The 14917-nt window shown below is 44.5% G+C and overlaps 1 protein-coding gene across 1 annotated transcript in view; it reads left to right on the forward strand.

Moving 5' to 3' along the window:
- Ankfy1 (ankyrin repeat and FYVE domain containing 1) overlaps positions 1-6634 on the forward strand; it is a 117672-nt gene extending 111038 nt beyond the window's left edge. The window contains exons 23-25 of the mRNA XM_042699426.1: positions 2388-2534; positions 5328-5418; positions 6361-6634. Coding sequence (XP_042555360.1) covers positions 2388-2534; positions 5328-5418; positions 6361-6493 — 371 coding nt within the window. The 3' untranslated portion in view covers positions 6494-6634. The remainder of the gene's footprint in view (positions 1-2387; positions 2535-5327; positions 5419-6360) is intronic.
- Positions 6635-14917: the final 8283 nt, after the last annotated feature.

Below are 14917 nucleotides of genomic sequence, written 5' to 3' on the forward strand. Positions count from 1 at the left end.
CTTCCTAAAGAAGTAGACTTGGCATTCATGTCATTACCTGAGGGCAGTCAGCTTTGTATATTCCCCCGGACTCTTAGCATCAATTCCAGATCCATGTTATGGAATTTGGAGTATCTGACATCAAATCCAAGCCATACCCAAGGCCAGACAGGCCCGCTCATCTGTTTATACCATCCATTTTGCCCTTCTTTATCTCTTAAACAGGGCCTTTCCCAAGTTCCTTCTCAATTTTAGCAGAGAGATAAGATATAAACACTTCCCTGGTTTCAGAGGAAATATACTACTAGTATGTATGTATTGATACAGGTACATCCTTACTGAGGGATTAATAAATAGATCTCTTTCATAGTCTGCTCTAGCAGATTATGCCTGTAATCCTAGCTGCTCAGGAGGCTGATATCTGAGGATTGGGTTTCAATAGCCAGCCTGGGCAGGAAAGTCTGGGAGACTCTGATCTCCAATTAACCACCAGAAAACTGGAAGTGGTGCTGTGGCTCAAAGTGGTAGAGCAGTAGTCTTGAGCAAAAAAATCTCTGGGACAGCACCCAAGCCCTGAGGTCAAGCCCTGTGATCAATCAAAACACACACACACACACACACACACACACACACACACACACACACACACACACACACACACACACACACACACACACACACACACACACACACACACACACACACACACACACACACACACACTCTTTCATCCTTGCTAGATCTCTGAGTGCTTTTTATTTTTACTGCATGCTCCTTCATTCTTCACACACACACACACACACACACACACACACACACAGTCTCTTTCATCCTTGCTAGATCTCTGAGTGCTTTTTATTTTTACTGCATGCTCCTTCATTCTTCTATCCCCATGCCAGACAGGCCACACAGAAATGTTGTCACCACAGTACTCTGAACCTTAGGGGGAAACAGTACTTTTGCTACTGTTTCTTGGCCTTAGGAGGAATACTTGGCCTTGACATGTGAACATGTTTTTTGTTTTGTTGGTCATGAGGCTTGAACTCAACTCTCCCTGAGCTCTTTTTTTGCTCCAGGCCATTGCTCTACCGTTTTGAGTCACAGCTCCACTTTCAGATTTTCTGGTAGTTAACTGGAGATAAGAACCTTACAGACTTTCCTGCCCCAGCTGGCTTTGCACCATGATCCTCAGCTCTCAGCTTCCTGAATAGCTAGAATTAAAGGTATGAGCCACTAGTTTTTTATTTTGGGTTTTTTTGTTTGTTTGTTTGTTTCTTTGCAGTGGTAGGGATCAAGCCCAGGCCCTTTCAAATTTGTTAGGCAAGTATTGTATCCCTGAGCTACCTCCCAGCTCAATGAGCATGGTTTTGAGCCAACAGTGATGTGCCTGAGCCCAAGGAGTAAGATGTGCGCTGGTAAACCAGCATTGATTCAGGAAGCATAACTGCCCTGAGAACAGGTTGATAGGCTTGCAGTGTGAGCTTCTTATTTACAGAGCCTAGATCTCACTTGCTTTACTGTCATGTTTTAGGAGATTCATTGGGTGAATTTTCTAACCTATATCTTTGTGCACGTTTCATAACTGGAATGATAGCTTTTGTAACTATTTTGAATTATTTGAGCCCTTATTATTGACTCATTGACAGTTAAGAACTTAAGTAGAATTTCCGGTAAGAATAAATCAAGGGGAGCTACTGCTCTTTGTAATTATCTATAAAAAAGACAAACCTGGCTGGGAAGGTGGCTCAGCTGTAGAGTGCTTGTCTCGCATGCATGAGGCTCTGGGTTTGATTCCTCAGCACCACATAAGCAGAAAAAGCTGGAAGTGGTGCTGTGGCTCAGGCAGTAGAGTGCTAACCTTGAGCTTTCAGCTGAGCTGAGGGACAGCACCCAGGCCCAGAGTTCAGGCCCCATGACCAACAATAACAAAAAAACCTGATATCTGACTAAGAGCCACGTTCCCAGTGGGCCTGCACTTTCAGGAAAGAGGCTCCATTGTATAGAATTTTCTGGAACATTTTCCCAACACTGAATTTTTTTTTCTTCTTCTGTACTAAAATCAGAGTTCTTATATTTGTTATCCTGTATAAAGCAAGCTTTGTCCTTTGTGGTAAAAAGCAATGTTTTCTACCAGAGGAAACAATTAGACAACAATATCAATGTCAGATCTATCTCAGATCTCTTTAGCAGAAGCTCAAGCAGGGAAAGAGTGGTTTTCTGGGAATGTATCTGCGTTGGGGGTCTCCTGGCCTGGGGCTGTACTTTCTTTTGGAAGATGCTTCAGCTCTTAGTCTCAGGTTTCTGTATATTTTGTAGAGATTTTTCCTAACAAATGTTTTGCCAGTTCTGCCCTCTCTCACCTTTTGCAATGCCAGCCAGGCGACCCTACCTGTGGTTTTGTTTTCCAGTGCTGCTCTTGGCATACATGAAAGGGAATGCCAATTTGTGCCGTGCTATCGTCCGATCTGGGGCTCGCCTTGGGGTAAATAATAACCAAGGAGTCAACATTTTCAACTACCAGGTTGCCACCAAGCAACTTCTGTTTAGACTATTAGGTGAGTGGCCTGCTTTTCACTATTTCTATACAACTATATTACAGGGTTGATTATCAAATGTATTGGTAATCTTCATATCTCGTGATGACTTGCTATAAGATATGAGCCAGCCATTTCTAGGTCCGCAGAGAGCTCTTTCTCTGAATGAGTAATATTGAAGAAGGTCATTGTTGGTAGTCTTTTTTTAGAGTTCTTTCTCCCTGTTAGCCTCCCACTTTCCATGAACTTTTGAGAAATCCAGAAGCTCTAGGTAGGTCACCCTAACACATCTCCACACTTTTTCTCCTTTGGCTGGTTCCAAAGCCTCTAAAATCTGGTTGTTGTTGTTTTTTTTTTTGTCAGTCATGGGCTTGAACTCTGGGCCTGGGCACTATCCCTCAGCTCTTCAGCTCAAGGCTAGTGTTCTACCACTTGAGCCACAGTGCCACTTCTGGTTTTCTGGTGGTTTATAAATTTCACAGACTTTCCTGCCTGGGCTGGCTTTGAACCATGATCCTCAGATCTCAGCCTCCTGAGTAGCTAGGATTACAGGCCTGAGCCACTGGTGCCTAGCTAAATGACTTTAAACTTCAATCCCCACTGACTCTTTGTTGTCCCTTTTCCTTTTGTGGAGAAGATGGGCACTTCATACTTGATTTCTTTTTTCATTTTTTTTCCTTTTTTGTGTGCTGGTCCTGGGGGCTGAAATCAGTATTTTTTGCTTAAGGCTAGCATTCTACCACTTGAGCCACAGCTCCACTTCTGGCTTTTTAGTGGGTAATTGGAGATGAGAGTCTCATGTATTTCTTGTCCATGGTGGTTTATACTGCGATCCTCAGATCTCAGCTTCCTCAGTAGCTAGGATTATAGATGTGAACCAGGAGTGCCCAGCCTTCACACTGGATTCCCTCTTTGAGTTGTGTGTTTTTTGTCTTACCTGTTGGAATGGTAGCAAGAATCAGTAAGCCCCTTGCGAGGTGTGCACTAAGGATCGAGTTCAAGGATAGCCTGGGCTACAGACTGAGACCCTGTCTCAAAAAGAGAGAAGGAGGGAAAGGGAGAAGAAATAATAGTGGCCACAAGAGGGAAGGGGGGAGAAGAGCTAGAGGGAGGTTGGATAATAGCTGCCAAAATACACTTAGGTAGAAAGAATATGTTCTAGTGTTCTTCAGCAGAGCAAGGTGACTGATTTATTTATTTATCTATCTATTTATTTATTTATTTTAATTTTTTTGGGTCTGGTCATGGGGCCTGAACTCTGGGCCTGGGCGCTGTCCCTCAGCTCTTCAGCTCAAGGCTGGCGCTCTACCACTTGAGCCACAGCGCCACTTCTGGCTTTTTTCTTTTTGCTTATGTGGTGCTGAGAAATCGAACCCAGGGCCTCATGCATGCAAGGCAAAGGCTCTACCACTAAGCCACCTTCCCAGCCCCAGGGTGACTGATTTATGACACTTCGTTACATATTAAGAACTAGAGGAGAGAAACAAAGGTTTCTAACATAAAGAAATGATTTGAGAAGGAAACATTATGCTGATTTGATCATTACATGTATATACAAGCATCAATTTATACATTACTCAAAAATAGGCACAATAAGTATGTGTCAATTAAGAATTTTTTAAAGCTGGGCACTGGTGGCTCATGCCTGTAATCCTAGCTATTCAAGAGGCTGAGATTTGAGGATTATGGTTCAAAGCTAGCCCAGGCAGGAAAGTCCATGAGAAACTTATCTCCAATTAACCACCAAAAAATCCGGAAGTGGCATTGTATCTCAAGTGGTAGAGCATTGCCTTAAGCTGAGGGACAGAACCTAGGCCCAGAGTTGAAGCCCCAGGGCTGCCAAAAAAAAAAAAGAATTTTTTTTAAACTGATGTTTGTGATAAATTACTTGGAATTATTCCTATGTCACAGTCAACTTTTTAAGAGCTCAGAGCAAATGCCATCGCAGTGCTGTCATTAGATGGTGTCAATGCAACAGGTGCCTGTGCCACTCCCTCCATGAGCTCTGTATCTCTATACAGAGGAGAAGCGCAGGGACTGGCCTGCACTTAGGGCCAGTCCATAAATACTAGTGATTGTTCCTGTTATCTCAACCACTCATCCAAGTTTAGTGAGTGTAGAACTCATCTCCACAGGTGGTTCTCCAGACTCTGTTACTCAGTCTAGAAACCTGGGAATCACTATCTCCTTCTGTTCACTGTCTTGCTCTCAGACCCCACACTCCTATTCATTCCCCAAATCTCAAATTCTTCATCCTATTTCACTTGTCTTGTTCCCTCCCACTGTGTTCCTGACCACTTAGCCTCTGCCAGTCTTTCTGTGTGCACATCTCTGCCTCCTGCCCACCGTGCCTTACACTCTAGTCAGCCCTGACTGTACTTATTTGCCACTTGCAGCTGGCTGACTGCTTCCCACAGAACTTCCTCCAACCTGCCTGGCAGTGCTTGCTGCTCTTCATTCTCCTCTGGCAGCTTTCCCTGACTGTGCCCTCATATCTGTGTGCACTCCCTTAGCCCCACATTTGCCAGCTGCAATCAGAACTAATCTTCTAAGCCGGGTGCCAGTGGCTTATACCTTTAATCCTGGCTATTCAGGAGGCTGAGAGCTGAGGATCTCAGTTCAAAGCCAGCCTGGGTAGGAAAGTCCGTGAGACTCTCATCTCCAATAAACCACTAGAAAACCAGAAGTGGCACTGTGGCTCAAGCGGTAGAGTGCTCACCTTGAACTGAAGAGCGCAGGGACAGCGCCCAAGCCCAGAGTTCAAGCCCCACGACCGACAAAAAAAAAGAACTAATCTTCTCCTGTGTGTTACAGATATGCTGTCCAAGGAGCCGCCGTGGTGTGATGGCTCCAACTGCTATGAGTGCACTGCCAAATTTGGAGTAACAACTCGCAAACATCACTGGTAAGACTTCTGTCATCCCTTGAGAGGAGTGATGGCACTTCTGTGGATGTCCTTGCTTTCAACTTGCCATGATAAGCATCTCTGAGCCAAAGTTGACCAAAGGACATGAGGAGATGATAGACCTTGGCAGGATCCTGCCTTGGGAGAGCCATAGGGAAGGGAAGGTGAGCACTCACTGGGGGCAAGGGCATGCAGGCCCCAGGCCTATGTCACTAAGATGACTTATCACCTCACAGTGCCCAGGAGATACTATAGGACTGAGGACTGGGGCTTCCACCAGGAAACTCACTATCACTTAAGCTCAGTTATTAGTTAGGCTTTTTTTTTTTTTTTTTGTCGGTCGTGGGGCTTGAGCTCTGGGCCTGGGCACTGTTCCTCAGCCCTTCAGCTCAAGGCTAGTGCTCTACCATTTGAGCCACAGCGCCACTTCTGGTTTTCTGGTGGTTTATTGGAGATAAGAGTCTCACCGACTTTCCTGCCCAGGCTGACATTGAATAATGATCCTCCAGATCTCAGCCTCCTGAGTAGCTAGGATTACAGGCATGCGCCACCAGTGCCCAACTTAGAATTTCGTTGTTTTTTTTTTTGGGGGGGGGGGGGTCTGGTCGTGGGGCCTGAACTCTGGGCCTGGGTGCTGTCACTCAGCTCTTCAAGGCTAGCACTTGAGCCACAGCGCCACTTCTGGCTTTTTTCTTTTTGCTTATGTGGTGCTGAGGAATCGAACCCAGGGCCTCATGCATGCAAGGCAAGCGCTCTACCACTGAGCCACGTTCCCCAGCCCAGAAATTCATTTTTATAGACTAAGTTACCTATGAATTATGAGTTGGCTTGCAGTTGTTCATGCTGGCACCAGAGCAGCAGTCATGGGCTGGCCCTGTCTGCCTGTGTGGGGCAGGCTGTTCTTTAGAGCCCATCTCATAGTTTGTTTCTTTGTCTCCACAGTCGCCACTGCGGACGTCTTCTTTGCCATAAATGCTCGACCAAGGAGATTCCTATTATAAAGTTTGATCTGAACAAGCCTGTGCGAGTATGCAACATTTGCTTTGATGTACTGACTCTGGGTGGGGTCTCTTAGTGAGCCCCCAGTTGGGTCTAGGCCATGGCCCTGGTCACCTCCCCAGCAGCTGCTCTGATCAATATCCAGAGCAGGAGCTGACAATGGTCTTCCTGTGGCAGGAGACAGAACAATTAAGGACCATGGTGTGATCCAGTTCAACGGATTCTGTGTGATTGTCAGTGTGTCAGACTGTGATTGATTTCACTATATGTCTCACTAATTGGGCCAAGCCATTTAGCCCGATTGATAAATGTGATAGGAATCAAACCCCTTCCACTAGCAACATATAGGGATACTTGGAGACCATTTTCCTTTTCAGTAGCTTAGTGTTCATCTCAGAGCATTCAACAAATTCTTCCTGCCTGGGCTGACTTATGAGGCAGAGCCTGACAGTGTAGGAAGCTGCTGTGGATGAACTGGCTTCATTCTAGAGTAAGTGGCTGTGGACTTTTCTGCACAGTGTTTCATAAAGATAATAGGATCCTCTTGCCCTGAAGTCTTTTCTTTTTAAAGTTAAGCTATATTTTTAGTGAGCTACCCCTTTTAAAAAGGTGAAATCTTTCTAAACAGGGTTCAAAGATGAGAGCTGAAAAATCGTGGCCTTAACAACTGAAAGCTTTACCAGTGTTTGTGCTGCTGAGGTGTCAGGAGTGCAGTGTGGCAGCTTGACGCCTAACAGCTGTCTCATTCTCTCGTCTTCCTGCGTCCTGTCTGTGAAGTCCTCAGTCACTGCCACTAGTGAGTGGAAGAGGAAATGCACTTTTATTGTGCTGCACTTTTTATATAGCTGCATTATTGATGATTCCAATTTAAAATTCCATATTCAAAAATACCCTCACACATCCCTGCATCAGTGATTCTAGTGTTCAAGTTGGACTCACCTTGGCCCACACTGTTAAAGGAAAAATTCCCACCACGTATGTCTCTTGGAACAAGAAATTCATACAATCCAGCTGGAAAGGAGATAAACAAGACTTCAGTCCTAGGTGCAACTCCAGCCTTGGGACATCATGTCCTGTCTCAATATAAATGCTTCTTGGCCTGGTGCTGGTGGCTCACACCAGTATTCCCAGCTACTCAGGAGGCTGAAATCTGAGGATTGTGGTTCAAAGCCAGCCTGGGCAGGAAAGTCCAAGTCCATGAGATTCTTATCTCCAATTAACCACCAGAAAATCAGAAGTGGCTCTGTGGCTAAAAGTGGTAGAGCATTAGCCTTGAGCAAAAAGAGCTCAGGGACAGTGCCCAGGCCCTGAGTTCAAGCCCTATCATGACCAAAAAAAAAAAAAGTGCTTCTTGCTGAAACCTTGCCTGGGATTCTGTGAGTGTTGTGGCTCCCATTTTGTGTAGCTTGCCCTGCTTCCTTAGAGCTGATGCCGGAAGGCCCAGTTGAGTAGGAGCAATATTTTTTGGAAGGCTTGAATGCTGAGTGAGGATCCCAGGACTACTTGGACCTTTAATAATATTTTAACCCTGAGGTGTTTTTAACTTTTCTTTTGAAGGTTTGGCCAGTTTTCTAAAAATGCACCTTGAGAAAGAAACTTCTAACATTGATTTTTAAAAACAAAACAAAAACACAACTCTGAGGTAATCAATACCTGAAATATATACATATATATACATATATATACACACACACATACACACACATATATAACACACACACTCAGATTAACAATCTCAATAATATATACTGATTTTTTCAGACATTTAATAACCACTACATTTTTTTGCATTAATGAAGTATGTGTAAAAGGGACTAAATACTCATTTTGCTTCGTTCAGATAGTGTTATGTCTTCTATGTATGTAGACTCATACATCCTTTGCCTAAGTATGTGGGTAAATGTACTGATAAACCAGAGTGCTACTTAAAAAATAATAATTGATTTGTAAGATACATGTTGTCTGTGTTAATATGAGCTTGTGCACAATGTTTAAAAGGGGGGAAAAACAGACCAGATCCAATGTACCCCACTACATATAGAATTTTTATAGAAAAGCTCAAGCATTTTGGCAATGACCATGTGAAGGGTGTGTCAGTTTCTATTTCTGTGGCCTAAAATGGGCCACAAGGACTTATTAGATAGTGTGGTTCTTTCATCAGAAAGTAAGGTAATTTCGGTTCAGATATGAATCGAAGTAGTTGGTATGCATATAGTCTTTTAATTTTCCCAGTGGAGCAAGGAGGATAGAGTATCAGTCAGGGATGAGGCTGACTTCTGCCTTTACCCTTCCACACCAATTTCAATATCTTTCCTATAATTGCACTTAAAATCTTAAGATCATGCTCAACTTCTGTTTCTTCATAGTCCAGGAACAGCAATGATACTGACCAGCCATAGGTTGGGGGATATTCTTTTTCTTTTCAGTTCTGCCTTGATGCATTTGTGTGAACTTGGCACAATTGTGCCAGTCTTAGATCTCTGACCTTGCAGTGTCAGTGTCAGAGTGCCAGTAGGCTGCACTCATCAGGTTTCTTAAGGAGTGGCTACCTTGCAGGGCTCTACCATACACTGCCCTGGCAGGGAGCAGACATACTCTGACCTTCTTATGCTATCTCTGCTGACAAAACTGCCTAGCTCTTGTCAAATTTTCATCTGTAGCTTGAGAACTCATAGCAAAAAGTTAATTTTATTCATTCTAAAGGTTGCCAATTATGAATGAATAGAGCAGAATAATAAACTTTTCTGAAAAGTGATTTGCTACATTAGTCACTACTGTTATGCTGAATTGGCATTTAAACTGCCTCTTGTTTATTGCCAGACTTAAAGTATATTCTTAACAGTTTTAAGACAGAGGTCAAACTATGTATAAAGAAAATGGCTTAAACTAGTTTGCTGTGATCCTTTTAACACACACATGTCCCTCAAACTTAAGTGCCTACTCTTAGGACTTTGCTTTTGTGGGCTTCTCAGTGGTGTCTCACTGACTGATAGAACATTTGGGATTCTGTGCTTGTGCACTATCAGCTCCATTTAACAATTCAGTTGAGGCTGGGTTAGACGGCTCAGTTCACCTGTCACCTTCTCTTCAGGGAGTGGGGTCCACATGACCTTTGGTCCTCTACCTCAGACTGTTGAATTGTTGCTGACACCTGTCAGCTTCCTCCCTCTGTCCCTGAATGGGTCTTTGCATGTGGTCTTAACATTCTTCCCAGTTTCTTTGTGTTTCATTGGACTACTCTTGCACTAGTCTTGTCCACAAATAAGGGGTAGAGAGCAGCTGTGGGAGGGGGAGGAACACTGGGTTTCTTTACATGTAGAAAAAGAACACAGCTGAACCATATAATTTAGACCTAACAGGCAGTGACATCAGCATGCACAAGTAAATGTGCACCTCCATTAGAGACACTGATTCCCTCAGGACATACCCAGGAGGACCACATGCAGCACCGGAGTGTCCCTGTCCCAGCTGAGGAGAGGAGCAGCACAGAGGAAGCAGCTCTCGAAAGACATTTGGAAGCCACTTTGTGAAGTAATTTAGTGAAGAGCTGAGTGGCAGATGCAAACAAAACATAAATTCCCAAAAGTTTAAGATGCCTTAAATGATCCTCCTTTGGAGGATCATTGCCAGTACAGTTCCTCTTTTGTGTGGCATAAATAATAATATTAACCTGTTATAACCAATAACATTGGTTTTCTTTAGCTAGGAGTCTGCTGTACTTGCTGACTGGCCTGTTAGGCAGATGTTATGGAGTTGGCTGTTCCATGGCATCCCTGTGGTACCAAGGGGAGGGCAAGGGCAGAGACTGGGCAGAACTTGCAGGCACACAGTGAAGTTGACCCCCTGAGCTCCCAAGCCATTGGGGATGGTGGTCACTGTGGGATGACAGCATACTAGACCATGGCGTTTATCAGCATTGTTTCTTTGGAGTCTGTGATGGAATGTATTTTTCAAAATATGAAATTTGCATTTTCTGTAACAATTCCTTATAATAAAATGAGGTAAAATTGTGCATTTAAAGTATAAACTTCAATAAAGACATTTATAGTTACTTCTAGTGCAGAAGCACAAATGAGCATCACACACAAACTTTTTAAAACACCTCTTAGCATACACTGTTGAATAAATACCAACAGTTACCCTAAGAAAGTTAAAAATCCAACATTTTTCCAGACAGCAGTTAGAAAATAGGTGCTATAGGCCTAGTGAGCAAATGCCTAAAGCACTGTGCCACTTGGCTCTACCATGCTGGTGTGTGGTCCCAGATGCAGTCTGTCTCCTTTCTCATAGAAGTTCTCCAAAGGATCCGGACAGTCACTCTCCCATTCCACTATATGAGCTTCCTACTGGCACTGTGGGCTTGTGTGCCAAGAAAGATTTAGGAATCACAAATCTAGTGATCTAAAGAAACACCCATTGTATGAATTTTGCAAACTAAAGCTCAAATTCTTTCCCTTCAAAATACTTTGATTTTGCTTACTCTTAGTTCAGAAGAGCTTGGTCATATATTTCATTCTCCAGTGGCTTTTCTCATAGTTAGCAACCATGTGAAGTTTCTGCTCTATAACCCCAAGTAACCCTACAGCTTCCCTCAGGACAGACAGTGCCAATCACACTGTTACTGGTCACATGTGCAGTAAAAGCAGCAGTCATACACATTTCAAAAGTCATGGTTCTGTGCAGCCAGGGGAGAGCACTGAGTTTTAGTTCTGCTCTATCCCTGGTCAGCTGACAGTACTGGGCAAATTTCCTTGTATCTGTGCCTTAGAGGTGACAGGTTTTACCTATTTCAGCTTGCCTAGAGGGAACTGTTGAGTAATGAACTGTGTCTTTCCCTTCTTTCTAGTACAGCTCCAACCTGTCCCCAGCCAGATTTTAGCTTTTCCTAGAGCAAATCAAGACAAGGAGCAGAGTTGACAGGCCTCTTTTCTGTGTGCTTAGAAGTTGCCAAGTAATGACAAATACGCCAGCTTCCTTATTTTTATACTGATAGAGAACCACAGTCTCAGAATTCAAAGGCAACATGTCTCCTCAAGGTACTGGCAGGGAGCTGCCCGTGTTTGCTGGGTGAAAGGCTAGGCTCGGAGTGTCTGCCATAATGGCTGGTTCTGGCTGCTTGTGGTGGGGAGTAGGTGTGGTGGCTCTAGAAAAGGTGGGGGTAGTTAACGCCTGTCTGCATCATAAAGGAATACACTGAAGGCCAACATAGATGACCTGAGAAGGAAGCACTTTGAACAGGGCCTGGCTTGGCAGAGTTGTCCAACATAAGCTAGTTTTCCTCCATTTCTCTTTGCCAGCAAATCTGACTGAAGCACCAGTGTCCCTGAATCAAGGAGCAACTGCCCTCCCCCATAGCATTGCCTACAGCCTCCCGCACTGGCGAGAAGGGAGCAGCTTTCAGTAATTACCAGCTTCTCCTTCAGAGCCCTTTGGCTTTCTAGAATAATGTTCTCTCTTGAAGTAGGTAAGTACTTCACCACAGGGTAAGGATAGTATCAGTGAGGAAATGAATTCTCACTGGGCAGGGCACTAAGCAGGTCTCTAAAGATAGTCAGTATGTCTTAGATAATGAGCTCAAAGGCTAGGCACCCACCAACTACCATCAAAGAACACTTCTGGCTGCAATGCCCAAGTGCACTTTATTTTGTGGGAGTCTGCACCACTCTGGTTCTGGTATGTACATCCTGCACTCCTATACAAAGGGTGGCCTGTGGTGCTCTAATCAGGAGTTTACCCCACCACACTGAAGATCCTGAGACCAGGAGTTTTGCTTCCTTACCCCTTGCCTCCTTGCATATGGTAAGCACTTCATAACACTTACTGGGTAACTAAAGGAGGACCAGAGCAGTGGCAAGGACTGAACTGCAGTTTCAAGTGCCAAGCTTTGAGCTCTTGGGAACTCAGAATAAGGTCTCATTCCAGCTTTACTCTTTCAGTCCACTCTTTTTTTTTTTTTGGGGGGGGGGGTCTGGTTGTGGGGCCTGAACTCTGGACCTGGGCGCTGTCCCTCAGCTCTTCAGCTCAAGGCTAGCACTCTACCATTTGAGCCACAGCGCCACTTCCAGCTTTTTGCTTATGTGGTGCTGAGGAATCGAACCCAGGGCCTTATGCATGCAAGGCAAGTGCTCTACCACTGAGCCACCTTCCCAGCCCTTCAGTCCACTCTTGTCCCTGGAGAATAGAGATGTATGGGAATATGGAGGAAGTAGAAATAGCACAGAATCAGTAATCAAGAACCACAAAGCCAGGTGTGGTGGCCCAAAGCTGTAAGCCCAGTACTCAGTAGGCAGAGGCAGGAAGATCAAGCATTCAAGGCCAGAGTGGGCTACAAGCTCTGCTTTGAAACCTTCAGTTTAATTAAGTGCTTTGTTTAGCTCCATTTCTCCGTGACCCTAAGATTTCTGAGCCTTAGTTACCCCATCTTCAAAATAAAAGCTAACTCTGTGCCCTTGTCACATGCCAGGTACTATGGCTGTAGGGATACCAACCTGAGTACTGGCCTGTCCTTAGAATCTGCAGTCTGATGGGCAATTCATGGTTAGAGATCACTGTGAGAGGAAGTAAGCATGGGGCACTGTGTGGACCAGAGTGCTACCTAGGCCATTGGTTAATGAAGGCACCCAGGAGAGGATGGAGTAGGCTGAATACAGGGACTAATGGGAAAGAAATGGGATTCATGGGCAGTGCAAACAGATTGTGGAAAACGCTTTAGGCCTAATGTAGTAAAAGGTTCGGGATGGGAGGTAGTCCGTGCATGGGGAGAAATGGGAGAGGCAGTGACCAAGCAGACTGGCTGGCCATGTAAGGGGCCTCCTGTACCAAGGTGCTGAAGAGTTGTGCTGGGCCTTGTAAGATACGGAAGTCTCTGGTTATCATGAAGAAGCCTTGCCACAGTGTGAACAAGGGAGAATGGTGAATCCCTTTAGCAGGTGACTAGGAGGCAGGAAATAGAAAGGGCTAGGAGGCAGGGAAGTGGGAGGGACTCTGGCCCACTGCCAGGCCTTTACTCACCTGGAGAGCAGGCCTAGTTAAGTGTTAGGTGTCAAAGAGGAGGGTTTACAAACCTGCAGAGAAGCTGGAGGAAACTATTTGGATTGGAGGTATAAACAGGCAGGACTGGAGGTGTAAACAATTGCTAAAGTAAGGGAGAAGAGCCTACGGAAGAGGGAGATCAGGCTTCAGGGAGAGGGAAAGGAATCCCCTGGATCAATGTCAAAAGTCATAGAGATCAAAGTAGATGAGACTTTCCAGGTGCCAGTGGCCATGCCTATAATCCTTACTACTTAGCTGAGATCTGAGGATCCTCGTTCAAGCCAGCCCAGGCAGACAAATCAAGAAACTCCCAACTAAAAACAAAAAACTGGAGGAGGTACAGCTCAAGTGGGAGCACCACTTTAAGATAAGCAAGAGCACAGGGTCCCAAGTTCAAGCCCCAGGGACAAAACCTGACAGGAACAGCAAGTACAGAACTGATTCTGCTGTGGAGCAGGAAAAATGTTCACTGTGAAAGTAATTAGGTTTGGTAGCCACAGGAGCTTCGGGTACTGTGGGCACCCTAAGTGTATTTATAGTGTTTTGAGTACTAAGTGAGCTCTTCACTGTACACTTAAAGGAAGGAACCCGAAGCTAGAAGATACTATACAGGTTGGGGAGGCAGGGAGTGAGAGATGAGGTGAAGGCCAGTAATCTAGACCAGGATGGGTCTTTATTTCCTTATCTGAACAAAAAAGAAACTCAGTGCCCTTCTCTGCTTACTTAAATTTAGCATTTCAGGAGGTAACTAGGCATGGACTTTATCAAATGTAGGTGGTGGTAGATGTCGTTGGCTATACACAGCACTAGACAGGTTTCAAGCCTAGCCAACTTAATTTAGGACTGTCTATATTGGCATTTGTAGGCTTGCCCCAACTTTTATTTTAGGTTAACCAGGTATCTTTGTAGAGCTATAAAACTTCTTGCCCCAAATGCAGACTTTTCTTTTGAAAACAAACCACCTCTGATTTTTTTCAAACATATTTAGTATTTAAAAGAAATAATTTCCATGCTTTTTCTGGACTTGCTGCATCCATAGAAATCAAAATATGTCTAGAATTAGCCTATCACATTTTATTATCACATCTCACTGTACTTGCCCAGCTCTAATCAAGTCAGTGGGCTTTGGGTTATAAATTCAACTTTGCCTGAAGGTAGAGGTTTTAGAACAAAAATCATGAAAGCCAGGCATTGGTGGCTCATGCCTATAATCCTAGCTACACAGGAGGCTGAGATCTGAGGATCAAGGTTCAAAGCCAGCCCAAGCAGGAAAGGCTATGAGACTCTTATTTCCAGTTAACCATCAGAAAACCAGAAATGGCGCTGTGCTCAAGTGGTAGAGTGCTTGCCTTGAGCTGAAGAGCTGAGGGACAGCACCCAGGTGCAGAGTTCAAGACCCCATGACCAACAAAAGAAAAGAAAAAAAAAAGTCAAGAGATCACAAGCTTTTCCAGTGTAGAGTTAGTAA

This window comes from Dipodomys spectabilis, unplaced genomic scaffold (genome assembly GCF_019054845.1).
Source record: "Dipodomys spectabilis isolate Male_0828 unplaced genomic scaffold, ASM1905484v1 ptg000250l, whole genome shotgun sequence".
In the NCBI taxonomy this organism is placed as follows: Eukaryota; Metazoa; Chordata; class Mammalia; order Rodentia; family Heteromyidae; genus Dipodomys; species Dipodomys spectabilis.